The sequence below is a fragment of the Anabrus simplex genome, chromosome 6, assembly GCF_040414725.1.
Source record: "Anabrus simplex isolate iqAnaSimp1 chromosome 6, ASM4041472v1, whole genome shotgun sequence".
Classification (NCBI taxonomy): Eukaryota; Metazoa; Arthropoda; class Insecta; order Orthoptera; family Tettigoniidae; genus Anabrus; species Anabrus simplex.
Window position 1 is genome coordinate 203,195,028 of NC_090270.1, and position 24,408 is coordinate 203,219,435.

At 38.4% G+C, this 24,408-nt stretch overlaps 1 protein-coding gene across 1 annotated transcript in view; it reads left to right on the plus strand.

The window, feature by feature from the left end:
* Nsun2 (tRNA (cytosine(34)-C(5))-methyltransferase Nsun2) overlaps positions 1-24,408 on the plus strand; it is a 157,588-nt gene that overhangs the window by 42,165 nt on the left and 91,015 nt on the right. Inside the window, exons 5-9 of the mRNA XM_067150154.2 lie at positions 5,142-5,223; positions 5,330-5,470; positions 5,577-5,706; positions 12,059-12,189; positions 20,681-20,882. Of these exons, the coding sequence (XP_067006255.2) occupies positions 5,142-5,223; positions 5,330-5,470; positions 5,577-5,706; positions 12,059-12,189; positions 20,681-20,882 (686 nt within the window). The remainder of the gene's footprint in view (positions 1-5,141; positions 5,224-5,329; positions 5,471-5,576; positions 5,707-12,058; positions 12,190-20,680; positions 20,883-24,408) is intronic.

A 24,408-nucleotide genomic window follows, 5' to 3' on the forward strand; every position in this document is an offset into this window, starting at 1 on the left:
AACACACTATTAAACAAGAAATGTAGTGTGTATTTGTATTCCTTGTTTAATAGTATGGTTTTTTTACTAGTATGTTATCATGTAGTGTTTATATTGTTCTTGTGTGTTCGACAGAATGAAAAGCTTTTAAGTTACATTGAAGTTAGACACAGTCAATGCTGAAGCGTGTGCCTGGCAGTCTGCTCTTCTCCGCTGTCGCATTTGATGTTATCATCTTTAATGTATCCCCATCTTGCCTAGTTCATCTTGGACCTGCCCACTCCTGACCTCTGCCTGTTCAAAGACTTCCATGTCAACCATCCCTTGTCATGTCCAAGTGGTTAACTTTCAGCTACTTACTGTTGCCATTACTCTAAATAAATAGTAATAATGGACAGGAAATATGTGTACGCGCTCTCTCTCTCTCTCTCTCTCTCTCTCTCTCTCTCGTGTGGTTTATACAAAATCAGGTCTGTGTAATTCTGTTTTATGCGTAAATTTCTGTAGGTCCTGGCAAAATATAACTTAAAAACATGTTCATTAACCTCATTTGTACATTGCACATTTATATGTAATTCTGTATGATATGTATTAATATTCATTAAATACAATTTATTTGTGTGTAACAAAGTTAAAATAATGTTGTCAATGTATGTGATACATTAGAATCTGATTTGTGATGGGACTTGGCCCCAGATGTCGGAGGGATGCAGTGCGATTGTGTAACGAAGGCCGTGGGAAGTCACCACGCATCTTATAACTAAAAGAGAAAGATTATGAGCCTGGGACCTGTTCATAAAATACAGTTGATTTGCACATAAACAGTGTTCAAATAATGCCGTAAATCTATGAATTTTATAATGTTCCCGAAATATGATTGAGTTAGAAAAGCAATCATTAAAGTTGGCATTGTAGACCTTACTTGCAGATATCAGAGGGCTGTGGTGTGTTGGTATGGTGAAGGACATGGTAGTTGACCACACAGCATAAATCTAAAGTAGAAACATTACGAGACACGTGTTTGGAACATAGGACACACTTCTATTTTAACTGTAAGCTAGTTATTTAAACGAGACATTAAAATGATGCCAGCAGCTGACATTTATTGTATTGAGTAATAAAAACTGCAGTTTTATCAGTAGAAGTTGTATGTTATTGTCAGTCAGCCATAGAGAACAGAAAGAGAAAAAGTTACACGCTGGACGAGAAAGTAAAATTTATAAAAGAAGTGGACCATAATCCACATCAAACTGAAATGGCTGGAGATGTAGGAATTGCTTATACAGTACCACACTTTGCACAGTTATTAATTAAAAAAACCCACTATTTTAGACAGTTTTTTTAAAAATTGGGTACTAGATCAACAATGTTGATTAATAATGTTGCAAACCTGATAAATTAAAAGAATCATCTGTACAAATTGTTTTGCTAATTTATATCTCTTCAATAACCTGTCTTTAATCTTATTCCTGAAATTAAGAGTAAATGACCTAACAAAATTATTAAATTAATATTCATTCCATTCCATAATAAATCAATAACTAAATTATGCCTCACTTCACAAAAATAATCTTCAATTTACATAACTGAAAAAAATAACAGCAAAGGCAAAGAAAACACTTTCAACGCTGCAGTGATCGGATCCTCCATGGTAAACATGAGGTCGGATCAAAAACCCACACTCAATGATATCACATCAAAATAACATGATGAAAATACTCTAAACTACTCATCCATTTGTACTCTCTCTCTCTCTCTCGCTCTTGCATGCGCGCGCGCGCGCGCACACACACACACACACACACACACAAAAGGGACACAAATTTTATTAATAATATTTTATTCGACTTCTACACCTTGTTTAGTCATTATTTGACACTGGACAGCTAACATAAATTTATCAATCAGGTGACCTTCCATTAAACATCATTTTCCACCATCTGTCTGATAATAAGTGAGCAGACATGTAATTCATCACTTTAATAAAGCTATCTGTGATTCAGCACTGGCATGCTCTGAAAATACATGTAATTCAGAAGATTGTGCTAAAACAATAATTCCCCATATGGCCAGGGTTAACATACTTGGTGAATCTAACACATGGTCGTTGAGCGTCTCTTTAAATTTATCATCATCAATCTTTGCTACTGAGCTCGATAGCTGCAGTCGCTTAAGTGCGGCCAGTATCCAGTATTCGGGATATAGTGGGTTCGAATCCCATTGTCGGCAGCCCTGAAGATGGTTTTCCGTGGTTTCCCATTTTCACACCAGGCAAATGCTAGGGCTGTACCTTAATGAAGGCCACGGCCGCTTCCTCCCCATTCCTAGGCCTTCCCTATCCCATCGTCGCCATAAGACCTATCTGTGTTGGTGCGACGTAAAGCAAATAGCAATCTTTGCTAAACTGCAACACGTGCTCTACATTATAACAGCAAATCCACTACAAATGCTTCACAATAAATCCGTGACTTACAAGTCTACCATTTCGCTGGCAGATATAACAACAGCTGATCACGACTTTGCTTCTATCAACTTGAATAAGTTCTGTCTGTAGTTTAACACTCAAGACCTTTAACAATTCATCTTTAACCCACTGTGACTTTTTATTGTTGGTCAGTGGAGATGAGCCAGTCTTGGTGGGTATGTTTTTTCGAATGTGAATTTTGTTTTTGGAGTCTAAACTTAGAGTACGTTGTCAGGATTTGACAGTTGTCCTTGTCGTCGTAAACAACTTTACTATCAGTGCCTTTGAAGTGCAAGCTTGGTGTTGTGTGTTTCATTTGGTTGTGTTTAAAGATTTCTCTAGTGTTGTTTTCCTTGAAATTTTAGTCAGTCTGTACTAGCTTTTTTTTTTGTCAAAGGCTCATTTCACTGTGCAGATGGTATTGGCTTCATGCTTTCTCATCTGCTAGAATTCCTTTCACCTTGGCTCTTCTGTGTGTTCTATCTCTGCTAGGTAAGCTGTCTTTGTTTTAATGCTTCATCACATTTGTGGGTCTACTAGGCATGCTTCTGTAATTTTGTTCAGGAGACTGTCTCCTTAGTCATTTCAACTATGGCCTTTTTCAGTTGTTCCCAGTTCTTTGGATCTGGAGGATCCAGCTTCTGAATGAATTCTCGGTTGGTCTAGTGTTTCCATATTGAACCTATTAATCCTCTTTGGTTGTCACTTTGTGGTGTTTCTTGAAAGGGCTTTATCTATGTTCTTAAAAGCAAAGGTTAGCATTTCTCTTTCATATTCTGGATCTTCTGTTGCACAATGTTATCAGTCTGGAACTCATACCACTCACCATTGGGAACGTGCCATATCCGTGTTTTATGTTTCTTCGGCAGATGTCTGAAAACGGTCAATTTCAGAACCAGGTTGAATAGCTTACAGAATCTACAAGGCTTTCTCTGTTGCGATTGGTATTCCGGTGGGCTGGGTAGTTTATGACAATACTCCACAAGGGTCGTACTATATTGTTTTACACTTTATTTTTTGTATGTCCGGGTATGGTTCACATTTCACTTTTTAAGGTGGTGACATGTAAGTAGCGTATTGTTCCACCGTTTGGTAGCAGCACATGCACAGGGGCCAACAAATGCACTCGTCACAGCCATTTCATAACAACACTGTCAGTGTAAGAGCAGAAAACATGGAAAGAAACCATTAGGGATTGCGCTGTACCACTTGGTTCCTATGGAAAGAAGGCATGACCACTGCAGAAATTCATCAGTGTTTGGTGGCAGCCTGTGGAGAACATGCGCCATCACGGAAAACAGTTTATAACTGGGCGGAAGGTTGGAAAACAGGGCGCACATCGATGGACAAGGGAACCAGTTCTGGAAGGAATGTGACAGTGTCAACACCAGCCAACATTGTCCGGGTCAAACAGGCCATCCAAGGAAACAAGTGCATCACATTTACGGAAATTGAGGCAGCAACGGAAATTAGCCGAAACACCCTGCAGCGGATCATGCACGGCCACTTACAGTTGGGGAAGGTGTCATCCACATGGGTGTCTAGACTCTTGTCTGCAGACAAAAAGCAGAGGTGTGTGGATGTGTTCAGAGAACTTTTGCAACACCTTGATCAAGATCCAGCTGACTTCATTTTCCCGAACAGGTGCATGAACATGAAACCTCTGCGAGGTCACCATTTTGCGGATTTTTCAGAACTGGACACTGCTGTCAAGGCATGGGTACGCAGCACTCCGAAAGAATGGTTTCAGGATGGTCTGGATAGACTGACACATCGATGGCAAAAGGGCCAACAGTTACAAGGAGATTATGTTGAGAAGGTGGACGTAACAACTGATGTGTAATGTACTTCATTTGGATAGAAAAAATAAAATGTAAAACAATATGGTATGCCCTTCGTAAAATTTTCCTTCTTTGCCAAGCTGTGCATTGAAGTCGCCAAGCAGGACGATGGTATGTTTTTTGGAAATTTTAGAGAGGATGTCTTTGAGCTCGTTCCAACAATTATCTGTTCCTTTTGGGTCATTCTTGTTTGCCTTGTTAATTGGTGCATGCACATTCACGGTCACAATGGTGTAGATTTTATTTGTACTTTGGAAAGAAAGTGTTGAGACTCGGCTGTTACAGTAAGTGAAGTTTGTGACTGAATCTAGAATCTTCCTGCTGACAGTAAAGCATATACTGAAGTGCCAGATTTTTCAGTACACATGTGCCCATTTTACTCTTGAAGAGCCTGCAACCTTTTGACTGAAAATCATGTTCATCAATAAATTTTGCGTCTTCAATTTTTATGATTATGATGCTGCGATGGGGTGACAGTGAGATGCTTCAGTTTACCAATATTATTATGCTAATAATTTATTTTTGTATGAAACACATGATTAAATACATCAAATACAAGCTTTTATTCTTTATCTCATTATCCTATGGTGACATTTATTGTACAAAAACATTAGGAACTGAGTAAGGTTTTACATTCAGACATAGCGAAGTAGTCCCACACGAGAACCATACCTGCACAACTGATGGCATTTGAGCTTGCCATAACTGGTTTAGTGGGTGGAAATTGTTGAAGATGGTGGTGGTGGTGGTGGTAATAATGGCATATGATAGTTTGTTCCTAAGTTCTCTTGTTATACTTCTGTTAAATCTATGCTGTCCTTCATTTGCAAGTATGAAGCAGGTTTTATGATTTGCAGGTATTGGATATGTGTGCTGCACCTGGTTCAAAAACAGCCCAGTTAATTGAAATGCTTCATGCAGAAGATGGCAAACTACCAAGTAAGACACATGTTAAACCTACATGGATATTCTTTAACAATTGTTCCTTTTGGGCAGTAAAAAGGTTATTGTTTCTTAACCCATCTAATGTAATTTTGTATTTCAGGTGGTTTGGTGATCGCAAATGATATTGATAACAACCGTTGCTACATGCTGGTTCATCAAGCAAAACGTTTAAACTCTCCTTGCATTGTTATTACAAATCATGATTCAGCTGTGTTACCAAACTTTACTGTAACAAATGAAGGTACGTTTTTCAGTATTTAGATTTATCAAAAGTTGGATGATACAGTTCTATGATTTGCTGTTTTCTTGATAGTATTTCTTAATATTTAATTCATTTTTTATTATAGAAGGTAAGAAGGAAACAATGAAGTTTGATCGTGTTTTGTGTGATGTACCATGTTCTGGAGATGGAACACTTCGTAAAAATGCTGATATCTGGTTGAAGTGGAACACTGCTAATGGAAACAATCTTCATAGGTAAGTAGGTGTTGAATTTCATGGTATTATCTATTGGCACAGTCATCAATTTCTAGAATTTTACCAAAATTTCTGGCCATTTTAAATTTGTAATAGAGTATGATTGAATTCCTCTTCATTAAAGGCATGTATACTCACTGCACAAAATTTGGCTACTAGCTAAAATCGAAGAATCCACCACATTTGGGACCTACCAATAAGGGTATACCTCCACAGTACTGACCATGAAATGGAAGCTTACATAGAATCTGTCTTGTAGACATCACTGAGATCCAGTTTCTGGATAGACCCCTAACAAATTAACAACAAATAGTGCAGCAAGTTTTTTCTAGGAGGTAAAGGAGCAGCTATCTTTCCGATAAGCTCATTATTAAACGTCAAGAATTTCATTGTTTATTCCATATTGAATCGAGATTCACAATGTAAAGAATTGAGGTATGAGGGTCGAACTTTTCAATACAAATTATGTAGGAGTTTCTAAATCACCACATTATTATTTATCACATAGGACCGGTTTTGGCATAATGAATGCAGGTTTTGCTGCAATGACTGCAGCACCACATGTATCGGACAAACTGGCCGGTCGATCAAAATCACTTACATGGAACATGTGAACACAATTAGATATAAAAGATTCTCTGCAGTAGGCCAACATGTACACGACTACAAACATACTGTAATTCAATGGTATTGATCAAGACATTGATATCATTGAAATACTAAACAAGGACCCTTTACTAGACATTACCGAAAATTGCTATATTCAGCTCGATCAATATTTTAATCCAAATCTTAATCTCAACGATGTATCCAAAAAACCAAAAATCCTGTTTGACATGCTTATTACAGTATTAAACAATATTAAATTACCTAGAAACCGATCAATTTTTCAGATAGGACCTAACACGCTTGCATGTCATCCCTACCACCCTGCGCCCACTTGATCGCATGCCCTCCCTTACCCCATTTCCCCCACTTCCAACCTAATACACCCCACCCCTTCCCTCCCTCTCTGTCATATTGCTGCGCGTATGACTAGCCGGTTAGTTCCTCATCAACTCTACAACTAACAACCTGTCACCTGAGATGAGTCTTCCACTTAAAGCTTTCTTGCCCCATTTCTTTATTTCCAACTCTAACTCGAGCATATTTTATCTTATAGGTAGTGTCTTGGATCGAGAACTAATAGAGTATTAGCATCAAACTGTTGCTATGAGATCCACTTTCCCAGCCTCATTACTACACTACATTAATGAAGTTTGAACTCAGTGCCACACATAATTGACGCAAGTTAATCTCCACTGAGGAACAACATTAAAAAAAGAACTCTCTCTTACTTTTATGCATAATATTACAAGTGGATTATGGCTACAACTTCCATGTGCTATATATAATTCACGCAAGTTGATCTCTAATGACGAACAACATTTATAAATGGAACTCCCTGTACTTAAATACATAATATTACAAGTGAATCATGGCCACGACATGCCACATCTGACCAACAAATTGTCACCATATTGTCTAAGACAATCAACATTGGATTAAAAAAAAAAAAAGTTAATTTCTTTTAATATATGACTTTCAAGTTTCAAACTTGTAAAACTAGTTGTTATATGATCTTCAAATTTTATACTTATAAAAAACAGTGATTGTTTATAATATGGATATCCACTCCAAGCTACTTAGTATATTTTATTATAGGGTCTATCATGATTATGTTTCTACTATATATGTCATAAGTTCCCTATTTGGCTGATGATGCCATTCATTATGCCAAAACCGGTCCCATGTAATAAATGATAATGTGGTGATTTAAAAACTCGTACATAATTTTGTATTGAAAAGGTGAAGCCTTATACTTCAATTCTTTGCATTGTGAAGCCCATTATTAACATATTGCTTAGTGGAGGTAATGCGACCTGCTGTGACAGTAGGATGTAGTAGGTTGGTTTGTGGAGGTACCATATTGTATATGGGCGGTAGAGTATAAATGGCAGTGGTTCTAATTCACTCAATGCTTGCTACCTTTTTCTTTTTAAGCACAGTTGCTGTTTGGTACACACTAATAATATCAACAGGAAACTGTTATCATAATTACCTCTTCTCTCTTTGTTTCTCTGTATAGCACTACGTACGAAATATTTAGTCTGTTAATAGCTAGGTAAGAATGCAAACATAGAGAAAAGGGGCATTATTTCTTTTTATTTTTGTAATCCAAACTTGCACTTAACTAGACAAATTATTTTATGGTTTAATGCACAAAGCATGTTAGTTTCTTGTTAAATTAAGCATAACATGAATGCCCTCACCTTTGATTTCTATAATGTAAGCAGGTAACGAGGATTAGTTAAAATTTAATAGAAATATGTCAACTTATCGACTGGCTGACCAGTGGATTAACAGCTCAGCCTGTAAAACTGATAGACAGTGAAGATATTATAGTTGTATGTTGAGATGTGAATCTCATTCTCTACTGTATTTGTGTGTTCAGTGTTATGTTTGGCATTACTGGCCATGCACGATGCCGTGGATAAGTTGGCTGACTGACCCATAATGCAATAAGAATTTTTCACCATAGTGATGTAATGACTGCTGATGGTATTTGTACAGCATCCAGAACATATATTTCCACATGGAATCCAAACCACACTGCGAGCTCGTCTAGTAACTCGTAGAGGCCTTCGGCTTCGATTACCGCTTGAAGTCTGCGAGAAACAGAAGCCATGAGATAAGCAATACATTCCTAGCTGTCGTCAACCTCCTCTCAAACATCAAGGGCAGGATTCCAAAGGTCATCTTGAGATCTTGGGGTGGGGTTAGGCCAGTTCTTCACCATGGCGTGCTTTGTCTCAGCCCACACATATTTAATGGGGTTGAGATCTGCAAGGAAGCCAGTCTGTAAGATTGATTTTGTCCTATTTGGCGAACCATCTCTGGGCCACATTTCTCTTCCAAATGCAATTCGATGAAGCTGAAAAATATATAATGATAGTTGCACTGTTTCACTCATTGCACAAAATTTGGCCATCACAGAAGATGGTTATTCAAGATCAGTACAGCAGTAGCTAAAAACAGTTCACCATGAAATGGACAAGCTTTAATTTCCTTTTTTTTTTAAAAAAGGGAAACCGGTCTGGCTTGGGATTGAACACAGATGTGCAGAACAGCAAGCAAGATTCTTATATTTATGAAACCATACGTGACACTAAGGGATTGTAGGTCGCTGGGGTATAGTGTATTTCGTTACTCGAACAAACTAATCCAGATATTCATGAATGTTTACAAAAGTGTATTGATGTAATATCGAGCCTGCCACAAATATAATTCACCGAGCTCGATAGCTGCAGTCGCTTAAGTGCGGCCATTATCCAGTATTCAGGAGATAGTGGATTCGAATCCCACTGTCGGCAGCCCTGAAGATGGTTTTCCATTTTCACACCAGGCAAATGCTGGGGCTGTACCTCAATTAAGGCCACGGCTGCTTCCTTCCCACTCCTAGCCTGTTCCTGTCGCATCGTCGCCATAAGACCTATCTGTGTCGGTGCACGTAAAGCAGCTTCTAAAAAAAGAAAATAGAAAGAAAGAAACAGATATAATTCAAACATAATGCCTTGCCAACCAACTACCAACAGTCCTTCCACGAGTGAGTTATAGAACTTTTAGATGGTGAGATGGCATCCAGAGCAGATGAGCACTATGAGGTTCTTGTCAGGACAGCTAAAAGGTGGATTTAGTTGTATTGCGAAACAGGAAAGTCCAATAGATGTCTCAGTAGTGGATTGTGGTGTGTTTCAACATCACCCCAGGATAATGAACTTGTGAATGCATCACATTAGAATCCGTTTCTGAATGTGGTGCAATTAAAGCACAATACTGGTTTTCATGGATCCATGGGGATACTTCTTGGTGACAGCTCTGTTCCGGTGCTGGTTTTTAGAGTAGAAGCACGGACATTAAGCCGGAACTGTCTGGTACGAGTGTATAGAACATCGGGTGCTTGATACGAGCCCCAGTACATCAAGGTGTCTTCCCGTAGTGCCCATAGTTTTTGCGTGTCTTGTACAGTATGGGGGTGAATGTCCTCCCATGGACCTGGAATGCTTCATAGGATAAAAGGTCAGCCAGATGCAGCCCAATACATTCATATTATGAGTGATATTATTGTTCCATCAGTTTGGCAACTGCATACTGAGGTAGTAATTCACTTTCAACCACACCAATCTCCCATTCACCCATCAAGGATGGTCCAGAGGTCGTTCACCAAACAGGACAAAATTAATCTCATAAACTAGCCTCCTTGTGTCCTGGATCTCAGCCCATTTAAAAATGTGGGCTCAGACAAAGCGTGTCATGAGGGAGAACTGGCCTGACCCCACCGCAATATCCCAAGATGATCTTTGGAATCCTGTCCTTGGTGCTTGGGAGGGAGTTGCCAAGGGCAAGCAGTATATTGCTCATCTTATGGCTTCAATGCCTCACAGATTTAAGGTGGTAATCGAATCCGAAGGCCTTTATATGTGTTACTGGAGAGGCTCGCGGTGTGGTTTGGATTCTACGTAAATATATGTATTCCGGCTACTGTAAAAATATTGTCAGCAGACATTAACTCACTACACTTAGATATTCTTATACCACTAGGGGCTAGTTAGCCACTTTTCCTATGACGTTATGCAATGGCTAGTAATGCCAAACAACATTGACCACACGGAAAAGGTAGAGAATGGGATTCAAACCTCAATGTAGAACTACAGTAGCAAGCAAGGTTTATAGAACTGCCGTGTCAAGAGCAAGGTGTAAATTCTGCTTTGTGGAGGCATCCATCCTATCATATAAATATGTTATCTGTCCTTTAGCCTTGCAAGGTTGATAACTGTAAGTGGTATGAGATTCGAGGTTAAAACTGTGAAGGTAGAGTGACTTGACTACACTGCAGACACAGTTAAGCAAGAAATAGGGCTAGAGGATTGAGATGACAATAATAAGCATAATGGTGTATGGCCTCTGTAGAGGCCTGATCCAAGTCTTTGAGTTGATCCCTTATAGGTGATCTGCGTGTCTATGAGGATGGAACTCTACCTAAGATGAATTCTATGCTTACAACATCCCAAACACCCTACTCCTGAGCCAGAGGATTTAACCCACCTGGGAATTGAACCTGGAACCCATTGGACCAAAAGCCAGTATGCTGACCATTTAGCCATGGATCCAGACTACATCTGAGATCATTTCTGGGTATTATCAATATACAGTAGAACTGGAAAACTGCAACTCTCCAGTAATGGTTGTAGCAGTAGTTTGTTAGAAATTCAGGACTAGCTGAGTCAGTATTTTCTTGAACATATTTGTAACCTTTCTTGGAAAAAAATTAATTTAAAAAATCCTCTTAGTTGTATCTTACACGACCGTAGATTTTCCGGTGAACTTGCGGATGTTTCCTGGCTGTAATTTCTGCTGTTACTCCACATTCACAGTACTTGACACAACTCTTGTGTTCAACTTTAATTGGAATAAATCTGAGTTCCTCATCCCCATGATGAGTTTATCACTTGTGGGATGCATACGCCGCAGGGGATACAGAAACACTGGTAGCAAGAACTGTATTGAAACTTGAAGATTGTGTACACATTACTTACAGTTATATAGATTGAGCTTGTTGCTCTGCATGACCCTGTCCACTCGCCCTCATGGCTCCTCAAGCCCTCTACCATAGTACCAACACAATGACACAAACAAATCAAGCTACTGCCAACTGCAGCACAAACAAAACTCACATACTTACATAAATGTTCATGAGTTCAAACAATGAGGTCAGCCTCTGTTTTTCATAGTGTAAATACCACCACAACTCTTAACACAGTAGGCCACTATCACAAGAAAAAGATTGGTATTAGCACGATCTGTTTGTTGCTGAAACCAGGATCAAAACCTTTAGAGTTTAAATAACAATAGACTAAGAGAATACAACTTATTTGGTGGTCGGTATGTGTTGTTATTATTTTGCTGCCAGATGCCTAAAAAGCATTGAAAACGGGAACATCTCTCCTGTCTAGTGTAGTGGTTGTGCCTATGTGAGTGGAGAGCTTGTGGACAATCCATGGTTGTCAAAGGCTAGAGATGTTTTATTTTGTAACTTTCTAATTTCTTTTCACCCGAAAACATCATGTTTACACACCACCGATGGGTAGCAGGAACATGCAGATTGCCTAATATGAAGGATACTTGTGCTTTCTTATTGTCTGTTGACCTTATTTCTTTTTTCTCAATGTGTTATGATTTTGCCATGCAGATGGTCAAAATCCCCAAGGGATTTATGAATTACTCTCTAAATCTTACGATAAAAAATTTACAGTGTCCAGATACGGATATTGCAGCGTGGTTTAGAGATGCTTGCTGTAGGAGGACGCCTAGTGTATTCCACCTGTTCACTCAACCCTGTTGAAAATGAAGCTGTCATCCACAGAATGTTGTTAACTGCTGAAGGTAAGTAATACCCACATGGACTTATTAACCAGTTCTTGAATCTTGTTATATACTTCTTTTGGACCATTCATCTTTCATCAATTTTGAGGTATAGTTTATGTGTTATCAGAAAGTGCGTGAGAGAGAGTGAGAATCTGTTGTTAAAAATTATTAAATAACTGAAGAGTTTTCAATCACTTCCACGAAGGCCGAACATTCTGTTCGCTACTGACTAGAAGGTATATGATCCCTTCAATACATACTGTATTACCCTGGATGATATTTCATTCTGCATGCTTTGTACTGTATTTTATGGTAAATATACCAGGAAACTAGGATCTCATTTCTGTTAAGGATGAAGGAAAGGCAGTTTGGGCTATTGAACATTGGCTTTGAGTTTAATTTGGCAGGTTTTATTGCGGCTCAGTTCGGAGGTATTTGAGGGTGCTCAAATACAACAAACTCACGTTGGTAGTTTTACCGGTACATTAAGGAACTACCGAGCGAGTTAGCCATGTGATTAGGGTCGTATAGCTCTGAGCTTGCTTTTGGGAGATGGTGGGTTTGAACCCCACCGTTGGCAGCCCTGAAGATGGTTTTCCGTGGTTTCCCATTTTCATATAAGTTCATTAAGGCGGTACCATAATTAAGTCCACAGTCATTGCCTTCCCAGTCCTAGCCCTTTCCCATCCTTGCATTATAGAAAACTTTTGATGTGTTTGTGTGATATTAAAAAACTACTAACAAACATAAAGGAACCCCTAACCAACTCAAAGGACTTTTTGTATATAATGCTGCAAAGGTAATGATTTTATCCATGTGTTAGGTGATAATCATTATCAAATTTGGTTATGAAATACCACAGAGTACAACTCTGCATCACATGATGGCAAGTTTCAGCTGGAAAGTTGGTTGTTAATGAAGTAGTAGCATTAATAATAATCACATGGCATCTGCTACTGTGTGCAGGTATTGTAATTTGATGCCATCTGCCTGCCTGCTAATCAATTTTGATGTTCAATTTTGCACTAGGCCTACTAGATGGCAGAGTAAATTGAATGTCTCTTGGGCATCTATGGCTGAGTTTTAATGGATTTTGTTGGGCGAACACCAGATTTGTCACCAGAGATCTTTTACATGCCGACATAGTACAACATGGAGTGTTGAATGGACCTTTGTCCACCCTTCAAAAATTTTACTACCTCTGCCGGGTTTCAACCCATGATCGTGGGATCCAGAGGCTGCCACTCCTACCACTGAGCCACATAGGGAGCATGAAAGAAATGAACTAGAACGTAAAAATGTGACCCTTGTAGATGTATATGTAGATGGAGATGGTTGTATGCAATTGAAGTGGTGCCTAGCACCAGTTGTCCAAAGTGGTCTTCAAATTTGGACACGGTGTCATCCTAGGTCTGGTTACAATTGATTTGTTCTTTCTGTTCTCACTGTCCCGAGTTATAAAAAAAATAATGCACTAATATAATCTTTATCTAAATTCTGTATAAATATTTCATCTATATAGTATATATAAAACAACAGTTTTGTCTGTACATTGTCCAAAGTGTAAAAAGAATGGTATTTCTTTATTGGTCGTGTCCACATTATCAAGGAAATGCACTTTTTAACTTTCCGGCATCCCTGTCTGTCTGTTGGTATATATGTGCATCACGAGAAAATGGCTGAAGGGAATTTAATGAAAATTGGTATGAAAAAGTCAGGGAATGAGGCACTACAGTCTAGGCTATAAATAATTTTATTCACGCTGAGTGAAATGATAGTTTAGGGGAAGGTCTAAAACTTAATTTCTCTAAGGCCCAGTTTCTTCAACGAATGTTAAGTGTTAACAGTGCTGTTAAGGAGACTTAACACAAAATTTAACAAGATGGCTGTCTCATCAAGAATTGTTAACTCTGACAGATTGTGTTAAATTAAAATTCCAGTAGCCCTGTGTAAAACCTCTTAACAGCTGTTAACATTTTAAACTGGTAGCATGTAGAAGACGTAAGTTTGAAACTTTACTGTTGCATGAAGACTATAAACTAAAGAAGGCAAAGGACGATCCGTACTAAGAAAAACTAACTTTTTAGAGTTGTCAGAAGAAAGTTTTCTACAAAGATACCTAATTATCAAAGCCATAATGAACAAGGTACTAAAAGAAATTGAAAATAGGTTAGTTTCCCTTATCAGTGTCTCCAGTGCAGCAGTTGCAAGTCTTAGATGTGATCATCAGCCGAACTAAAACCGTTGGTTTAGTGATGAGTCGAAATCCTGAAGCAGTCCAGCTGCAAATGTAAAATGAAGCAGCAGACATTATCAATAACTTCATATACTTAGGGACCTTCACTTCTTCTTGACAATACCATAAACCAAGAAATAGGCAATAGAATACAAGCTGCATCAAAATTCAACTACTCTGTTCATCAGTTACTTTGGGATGACTCATTTCCCCAAACTTGCAAGCTCACACTGTACAAAACATATTTTGTACCAATTTTGACATACGGACTGGAAGCAGAAACATTGACTAGTTCTGCATAAAGTCGCCTACAGGTCACTGAAATGAAGTTCCTTCAGTCATGTCTCCAAAAGAGAAGGAGAGACAAAGTAAGGAATGAAGGTATTCGGCAAAAACTTTGATTGGACAGGAGCTTGTTGGAAACCTTAGAATTAAGTAGATGACGATGGTATGGACATATGAGAAGGATGACTCCAATTAGGACCCCAAGAGCATACTATGAAAAGAATGTTGTTGGTAAGAGGCCCAGAGGGAGGCCTCATAATAGTTGGGAAAAGCAAATTTTCAAAGAGCTTGCAAAACGTGATGTATAAATTGGCAGCAAAATGTAAAACATCAGCTGTGGATGGACAGGACGAACTGGAAGAGGCTCCTAAATACCCGCACCCGGCTTGCTGGAGCGGAACATCGATCATCGATGATGATGATGATGATGATGATCAGATATGCTTCAGACTCTATTCATGTAGACTACTATGTTCATGAGTGCAAGTGTGTAGAATTCTGCAAAGAATTCCTGCTGCCATTGCAGCATTAACAAGGCATTACATTTCCCCATAGTAAAAGAATGTACAAAAATCATTCAAGGCATATCAATTATCGGCTATCACATATTCCCGGTGACATAGGATCCTTATATTGCATTCATATAAGAATATGTTTAATGTTAATGTTAATTCTTTCATTTTTCCAACACACTGGTATACTTTCAAATTAAACTCTATAACAACATTTGTCCCGCATTCATCATAACGCTTTTGTTGCCTCTTACTGTACATGTTTATGTTTTATTGGTCTCTGCTAACCATAACATATAATATTGTCAACTATGTGTGACAAAATATTCCTACATACCACTAGGAGTGCTTTATGTAACGAAACAAAAGACGCTCGCTGCCAAACGCGTTCAGAAATCTCATGGAAACCTGTTCATTTGTCTTTAACAATTGTTTTGTAACAAATTTTGGAAATGTGTTTGTAAAACAGGGCACTTTTAACCAAAGTGTTAAATTAATAACAGTTTGCTAGTTAACATTCATCAAGTAAAATTTAACAGAGTTGGAGAAACCGGGCCTATTATCTGTATTATTAGTGGTCCTATCAATAAATACTGCCTAAGTTATATGGAATTAAATTTCCAATCATTTATGTCTTATACATTTTTATCGTACTGGCTATTATAACAGATGTTCATGAATTTAAATTTTTGTTTAGGGGAAGGTCTAAAATTGAATTCTCTAATATCTATATCATTTGTGGTCCTATCAATAAATACTGCATAATAATACTTATATAGAATTAAATTTCCGATCATTTACATCATACATTTTTACCATACGGGCTATTATAACAGATATTTATGAATTTTGTTTTTGTTGCGAGGTCCATATCAATGCTGAAGCACGAGAAAATAGACTAACAGAATTTAATGAAAATCAGTATATAATGTTAGGGAATAATGCACTATAGCGTAGGCTATAAATAATTCGTTTTCATGCTGGGTGAAATGATAGTTTAGGGGAAAGTGCCTAAAATTTAATTTTTTAATACCTATGTTATTGGTCCTATCGAAAAGTACTACGTAAGTTATAGAGAATACAATTTCCAATAATTAAGTCATATACAGTTTCACCATACCATCTGTGATATTAGAACTGATGAATTTAGACTTTTGTTGCTTAGTCCATTTCAATGCTGAGCATTGCTAATATGCAAATATTGTTCAGTCATGTTTGTTAACTGGGGATAGTTTTTGTCATGATTGTCTTAAGGTGTAAAGCAGCGTGGTCATCAGTCTCTATCAACAAAGAAAATTGTAAAGATGATAATTTAAAAAAAAAGGAACGATCGCTTGAAGAATAAGATAAAAGGGAGTCAATTAAAGAAGGAAGTACTCCATTTACATTAGGTGCCCTAATATCAGAGTCAGAAGGAAACTAAATGCCTACAATATCGAAAGATAAAATTGATTAGCAATAACATTACAGTGATCATTGTTGTGTTGTGATTTGTCTCTTCTGCTGCCACTCTTCTTCAATAGATGGGAATACTGCTGCATCCCAAGTAAAACAGTATGCCTGAATATTGGCAAAAAGTAGCTGGGGAGTCATATAACTTTGCACATGTTATATGATTGTCCCATCAACAACGGGTACTACAGCTACTTATAAATAATATCAGATACAGCTTTAGAATTTCTTCTTCTTCTTCTCCTCCTCCTCCTCCTCCTCTTCGTTTCCTCATTCATGAAGACCGTGATCTTACCGGGTGATCTGGCCGTGCAGTTAGGGGCGCGTAGCTGTGAGCTTGAATCTAGGAGTTAGTGGGTTCGAACCCCACTGTTGGCAGCCTTGAAGATGGTTCTTATAGTTTCCCATTTTCACACCAAGAAAATGCTGGGGCTTTACCTGAATTAAGGCCACGGCCGCTTCCTTCCCACTCCTAGGCCTTTCCTCTCCCATCGTCACCATAAGACCTATCTGTGTCAGTGCGACGTAAAGCCAGTTGTAAAAATAAAAAATACAGTAAAAAGATCATGATCTTTGAGGATATTTCTTATTATCTGTTTCCGTCCTTTGCAGTCTTCTACCAGACGGGTTGCTTGTATTAGGAATGTCTAGGTGGCACATTTTATGCTATCTGCCCAGTGTAATGGATTTCATCCAGGCACTTTCTGTAAAATTATGTGCTTTTCAATGCGTCCCTTCTCTGCATCGCATGATGTGACCCAAGAATTGGAGAATTCTTTGCTGTTGCACGGATGATGACCTGATATTGATGCTCAGCTCCTTCAGGATGGACTTAGTGGTACGAAATGCTGTTCAAGGAATGCAATCTCCAGCACCACATTTCAGATGAGTTGATCCTCTTTGTATCTAGAGCTCGCAAGGTCCATGTTTCAGCACCATAGAGGAAAACAGAGAAAACCAGAGTTTGAACTAATCTTATCTTCAGCTTGATTGAAATGGTGCATTCCCTCCAATATATGAGATAACTGAGTCATGATGTCCTTGGCAATCCTCCTCCTAATCTCTACTTCACAGTTTTTCTTTCCCCTCTTCCTCTCCATTTTGTTTCACTAAGACCAAAGATGGCTGTGGCTCTTTTTCTCATGAACTCTATCAGCTCTTCGATCTTGTCTGTCAGGGTGTGGATGTTGACTGTCCCGATCTGGATATATTGTGATACTGTCTTGGATAAGAAGTACAAAATGAAAATAAATAAGTCCAAAACAAAAGTAATCGAGTGCAGTCGAACAAAGTTGGAAGATGCAGGTATATTACATTAGGAAACAAAGTCTTAAAGGAAGTAGGTGAATATTGTTACTTGGGTAGTAAAATAACTAACGATGGCAAAAGTAAGGAGGACATAAAATGCAGACCAACATAAGCAAGGAAGGCCTTTCGTAAGGAAAAGATTTGCTCGCTTCGAACATTGATATAGGAATTAGATATTTTTGAAGACTTTTGTTTGGAGCGTGGAATTGTATGGAAGTGAAACATGTGCGATACCTAGCTCAGAAAGAATAGAAGCTTTTGAAATGTGGTGTTACAGGAGAATGCTGAAGGTGAGGTGGATAGATCGAATCACAAATGAAGAGAGAGTGAATTGAGTTGATGAGAGGAGATTGATTTGGCTAAATTTGATGAGAAGAAAAGACAGAATGATAGGGCACATCTTAAGACATCCAGGTCTTGTTCAATTGGTTTTTAAGGGAAGTGTAGGTGGTAAAAATCGTACAGGTAGACAAAGTTATGAGTATGACCAGCAGATTAGAGCATATGTAGGATGTAATAGTTTAGAAGAAATGAAAAGGTTAGCACAGGATAGAGTGGCATAAAGAGCTGCATCAAACCAGTCAATGGACTGATGACCCAACAACAACGGTCACCCACTTCTTACAGCTCTCCCAGTACCTGAAGAACTGTGAATTACCTGCAGGGAGCACCCTAATATTTTCCGAGGCTGCACCACATTTGCTCTCATTTTAGGCTTTTATTACTGTTACATGAATTTCTGTAGTCCAGAGGAGGAAAGAAATGTGAGGGGTAAATAGCTGGACAAAGCATGATCCAAAGATAAAAATTGGACAACTATATTTAATGAAATTCTTTCCTTCTTTTCGGAAGGAAAATTATTATGAGAACAAAACAACAATGATAAAGAATGATGGAGAATTAACAAAAGGTAATAAAAGATACTGGGCAAGTTGGCCGTGCGGTTAGGGGCGTGCAGCTGTGAGCTTGCATCTGAGAGATAGTGAGTTTGAATCCCACTCTTGGCAGCCCTTAAGATGGTTTTCTGTGGTTTCCTATTTTCACACCAGGCAAATGCTGGGGCTGTACCTTAATTAAGGCCACGGCCGCTTCCTTCCCGCTCCTAGCCCTTTTCTATCCCATTGTCGCCATAAAATCTATCTGTATCGGTGCGACGTAAAGCCAGTAGCAAAAAAATAAACTATTATTCCAAATGTTAGCAAATAAACAAGCAGGAGAGAAAGGACCTCACTTTTTGCACTTAGGGTTGAAACTATATCAATAGGTCTTATAAATTCACAAAATATTTGGCATTAGTAGGTTAGGCACTACCCTTTACAAATGAAATTCTCCAGCAGAGGGAATAAAGAACCTTACTTAGATCAAGAAAGAAGAAGCTGAAGCTTAACAAAATTACCAAGAGAGGAACAGAACCTTCAAATTCAGAGTTACGTATAAGATGGGTCTTGAACCCTGAACAGCAATTCACAATTTACAAGTGGCACAGTGGCCTAATGGGCCTGGAATTCACCTTAGGATAATGAATTTACATTAATGACTTCATGTCAAGACCATCCCTTTCATAGCAGAACATTCAACCTAGTTTCTCTGTTTATCTATTACTGTACTTGGACTTACAAGTGACTGTACCAACATGACTGCACAGATTTCATCCATTTTCAGTATGGGAGCAGTCTATGGCAAGACCTTTCACTTGTTCAAATTATAAGGCTTAACTCTTATCCAATTCTAAGAAGGTGGAATTTGAGTATTTCGAGAGTGCTTCACGTGACTAACACGTGACACACTACTATATCAGATGCACAGTGCAATGGGTAAGCGCTCTGCTTCACAAGCTTATGATTCACAAATCAAATCTCGCTTCTGCCGTACTTTTGGGGTTTGTTTTAATGTTCAATTCGTATGTTGTTTGTATTACAAGGATGTTACACTTATGCACAGTAATATGTATTTAACAATATTGTTTGATTAACGTGCATGTTCTCATCATCTTCTCTGTGGGAAATCAAATATCATGTACAGTATTGAAAATACTAGGAGTATCTTATTGTTAAACATTGATTGGTTCAAGAACTGTGTAGATACTGTTATAACTGATAATAAGTTTGGTATCACATTGAAACCCATCATTTTAGCTATATTTATATTTGGGTAACAGATTGTGACCAAAGCATTCAAAAATCTTTTTCAGACATTTTCATTGATATGTTTGTTGTCTTTCACCTCAAGTGTGGTATCAAATATTGTAAGAGGTGTGTTGGAACTACAGATTGCTATGTGAACCACGGTGGTACAGATCATAAAAGCAAGAGAAGCAGTAATTTGTGTGTGAATATCGTGGGTCTGTGAGAAACAACAAGAAACAAAAGCACGATGGAGACAAGATTCGATTATGAAGCAGAGAGCTTGCTTATGGTGCTGCTCGTTCAGTATAGGCATATGTCGGTTGCTGGTCTTGTGAAGCACTCTCGAAATATTCAAATTCCTTTTTCTCGGAATTGGATTGGAGTTTCGCCTTGCTATTTGAACTGGTGGAAGTTCTCGCTATGGCCTGTATGTAAACTGAAATTGGATCAAATTGGTGAGGACACGTTGACAAGGTCTCCTTGTTAGTTCTTTCCTTGGTTCTTCTTTGTTGCCAGTTTATCTGGAGTGTTTGCTAGTTTAAAAATATTCATGGATTGATAGTGAGCTCCGAATTTAATTTCTATTTTAGGTGCAGTACAGTTAGTAGATGCCTCTTCAATGCTCCCAGGATTGAAGTGTGTTCCTGGTCTGTCACACTGGACACCTGCTTCACGTGACCTTAAGGGTTACAACAGCTTTGAAGAGGTACCAGCTCAATGGCAGACTCAGTTACGACCATTGATGTTCCCTCCAAAATCAGAGGATGTGGACAAATTTGGTCTACATAAATGGTAAGTAAAGTTTGTAAATTATTGTCATCTTCTCTTTTCTTGCATTACAAATGACAATATTGATGTTTACTTTTTTCTGTTATTTATTAATAGTTCTTAATGTTGCAAGACTGGTTGAAAGTAGACTCTTTATTCAGTACAGTGGAACCTCGATTGTCAGTTTTTGGAGGGACCACGAAAAAAACGTACAACACGGGAAAGCAGAAAATCCGGGAATGAATGAAAAGCATCAACAATTTGACTAAACATCACAAAAATTAAATATGTATAATTATAAACTTACAAACACTCCTAAACCAAACCAAACTACAGCCCCATTGGGCCTTGGTCTGCCAAGTGACTGCCGCTCAGCCCGAAGGTCTGCAGTTTACGAGGTGACGCATGGTCAGTGTGACAAATCCTCCTCTCAGTCGTAATTCTTGGCTCTCTAGATCGCAGTCGCCATCTCACCATTAAATAGCTCTTCATTAAAGGTAATCATGTAGGCTGAATGGACCTCAAACCAGCCCTTATATCCAGGTAAAAATGCCTGACATTGCCGGGAATTGAACCCGGACCCTCCGGGTGAAAGGCAGGCAAGTTAGACCGTGGGACCGGCTTCAAACATTAATTACTGGAACGAGAGTTAAAAATCTTGATACTTTATATTCAGTTTTATTGGGGAAACTTCTTCAGTTTTCCGTGAGAACGCCTTTCAGTTCAGCAACTTTCATCAGCCAAACTCTTTGAAAAATTTAATAACTCCAAGCCAAACAACAATCGACCACAAGTAGTTTTTAATTCTCTAATCTCTCAGTCCGGTGGTATTTGAAGGTGCTCAAATACCCCAGCCTCGTGTCGGTAGATTTACTGGCACGTAAAAGAACTCCTGCGGGACTAAATTCCGGCAACTCGGCGTCTCCGAAAACCGTAAAAGAGTAGTTAGTGGGACGTAAAACAAATAGCATTATTATTATTAATTCTCTAATCTAATAAAATAAACACATTAGATACAAAAGCACCCAACAAGATGGCAAAATCCCTTCTTTGCTTAATCTTCCATTGTAATTTGGTCACCGGCGTACTGTTCGTAGTCAGTTTCTGGAAATCTTGTGCCACTTAAATTCGGCATACATTGACATTTACAGGTTAAGTTGAACTCAACAATATGGTTTTGAATGTAAGTATCGATTCTCTAAAGTTCGCAAATGCATTACTAGTGTATTAAATTCTGCCTGTCACTAATCACAGTCAAATTGGAAAGAGAAAAAATATCAACACTTAAGAAATTACGGTTATTCGTGATCTTGAGCTCAGCTGGTAAGCGCGTTCTGTGCATAAGTTAGTATGAGTGGGAATGCAAACTTTTAGAACAAAAAACGATTGCAGTTTTTAAGACATTTTAACACACAAACATGAAATTTCTAGTCTTATTAGGATCAAAACAGTAATAGGTAATCCCAAGACCTCCTATGGCTTTACGTATGGTATGTAAGGTGCAACATCTGTTCTGGTCTCGATAACTTAATCGTATACGAGAATATTAAAATACTAGATTTGTGTTAACAAGGAGCATTTACGATTCCTGCCTGAAAGCCCAGATACTATACAGTGCCCTGAGGGAAGTGCCGAAAACCTGTTCGATGATACAGTCGAAAAAAGTAAAAAATATTAACATCTAACCCTGGACATATTGTGGACGTTTTACAAGTACGAACATTTAACAAAACTTGTTCAGTCTTCATGTCAAAATGCGCTCTGTCTCCTTCCAATTGTCATGGCCACTCTGCTTTATTATTTCCGACATTTCTCTAAACAGTTCAGTATTGCCCGAATACATTGCTGAGATGGTCCCTTATGCAAGTTCACCGCCGATTGTTTTTCCAGTACATTACTTGCTCTAATTATCGAAATGACGGGGCATTAACGCCAAGATCTGTTGTAGGTATGCTGTGGAAGTCCTTTCGTGAGATACAGTTTCTTGGAAAAGGCTTGATCGAGGATTTAGCATTGATGGGACTGAAATTTCTGGACGGTTGATCCGGGAAAGGAATTGATGGTGCAGGATTTTCACAATGTGATTTAATTAGGATGCTCCTGGGACCACGTAATTTGAACTAATAATCCGGGAAAACATAGATTCCAGTAACGGATAATCGAGGTTTCACTGCGTGCATAACATATTTTATTAGGTGATATTGTTCTACTACTATGACTATAAATATTATGATTGTTGTGATATTGACACCTTTTTGTACTTTCTTTGAAGCAAGTTGTACTCATAGTTCTTATATTTTAAGTTTATTATTTACTGCAAGTAAGGCAAACGGTTCATAGAGGGAATCTACCGTTGGCCAGTTGATTATTAATATTATTATTACTTTATTATTATGATTATTATTATTATTATTATTATTATTATTATTATTATTATTATTATTATTATTATTATTATTATTATTATTATTATTATTATTATTATTATTATTATTATTATTGACATCACTATTATTATTTTATATGTGGGTAGGGGGTATTTTATATTTAGTTATTTATTTATTTATTCAAATAATTATTTATATGACGTGATAGTGTAGAGTGGCTTAGGAATTGAGTATTTTTTAGAAGGGAAGCATGGACGTGCCATGGGGAAAAAAGGATGGCTGCCGTGGTGACCTATATTTGAAGGCACGTTTCCGGAGCATCTGATGGACTCCATGGTGCGCCCAAAGGAGTGCAGGATGGCATGTGGTTTTCTCTCCCTAGTCATGTATAAAGACGGAGTGGGGGTGGGCCCATTCCAAATGAAGAAGGGGGTGGGAGGGGCCCACGCAGATTAGAGTTAAGAAGATAAGATGGGAATAGAGGAATAGGAGAAGGGAGCGGCGCCAGCGAAGTGGATGGGCCGCATTGGATTGGTGAGAGGGAATCACATTGTCACCTGTGAGGATTATGGGGGTCCATAGTTAGACCCCAGGGAGAGGGCCGGCCATATCATCGACGGGAGGGTGGCCTTTCTCTCACCAAGGGTGATGACATGGCCGGACAGTAGTAGTAGTAGCTAGTTAATATTATGCTTTATTGTGAACATGTATTGGGGCTAATCGCCTGTGTTGTTCATTAATAAACCAATACTCATAGTTCTTAAAAAAACATCATAATCAACATTGAAATTAAGCAGCTTCATAGCCTCTTGACAACTGATACAGTAGCCTATATGACTGTATGGAATGCATGTGAAGTTGTATTTAGAGTGGTGGCCCCGATCATTAAGGCATCAAGTTTTTGTCATCTGACCATGTTTGACTTGTTCAACTCCTGTTAATGTAAGAAGTTGTCATCATCTTGGTCAGCAGTGTAGGAGAGTTGGTTGTTTACAATTTGTAATCACTAGGTTGCATGCCAAAAGTCTGATTCAGTTCTGAGCTCTCCTCAGTGCTCATATGGAGTATGACAATGTGTATGATCATTCGTCCCTCAAATGGGGTTGTTAACCTTTGAGCTGCCCCTTCATGCTATTCAACCAGGTTTCACCCTAATCGTCGTC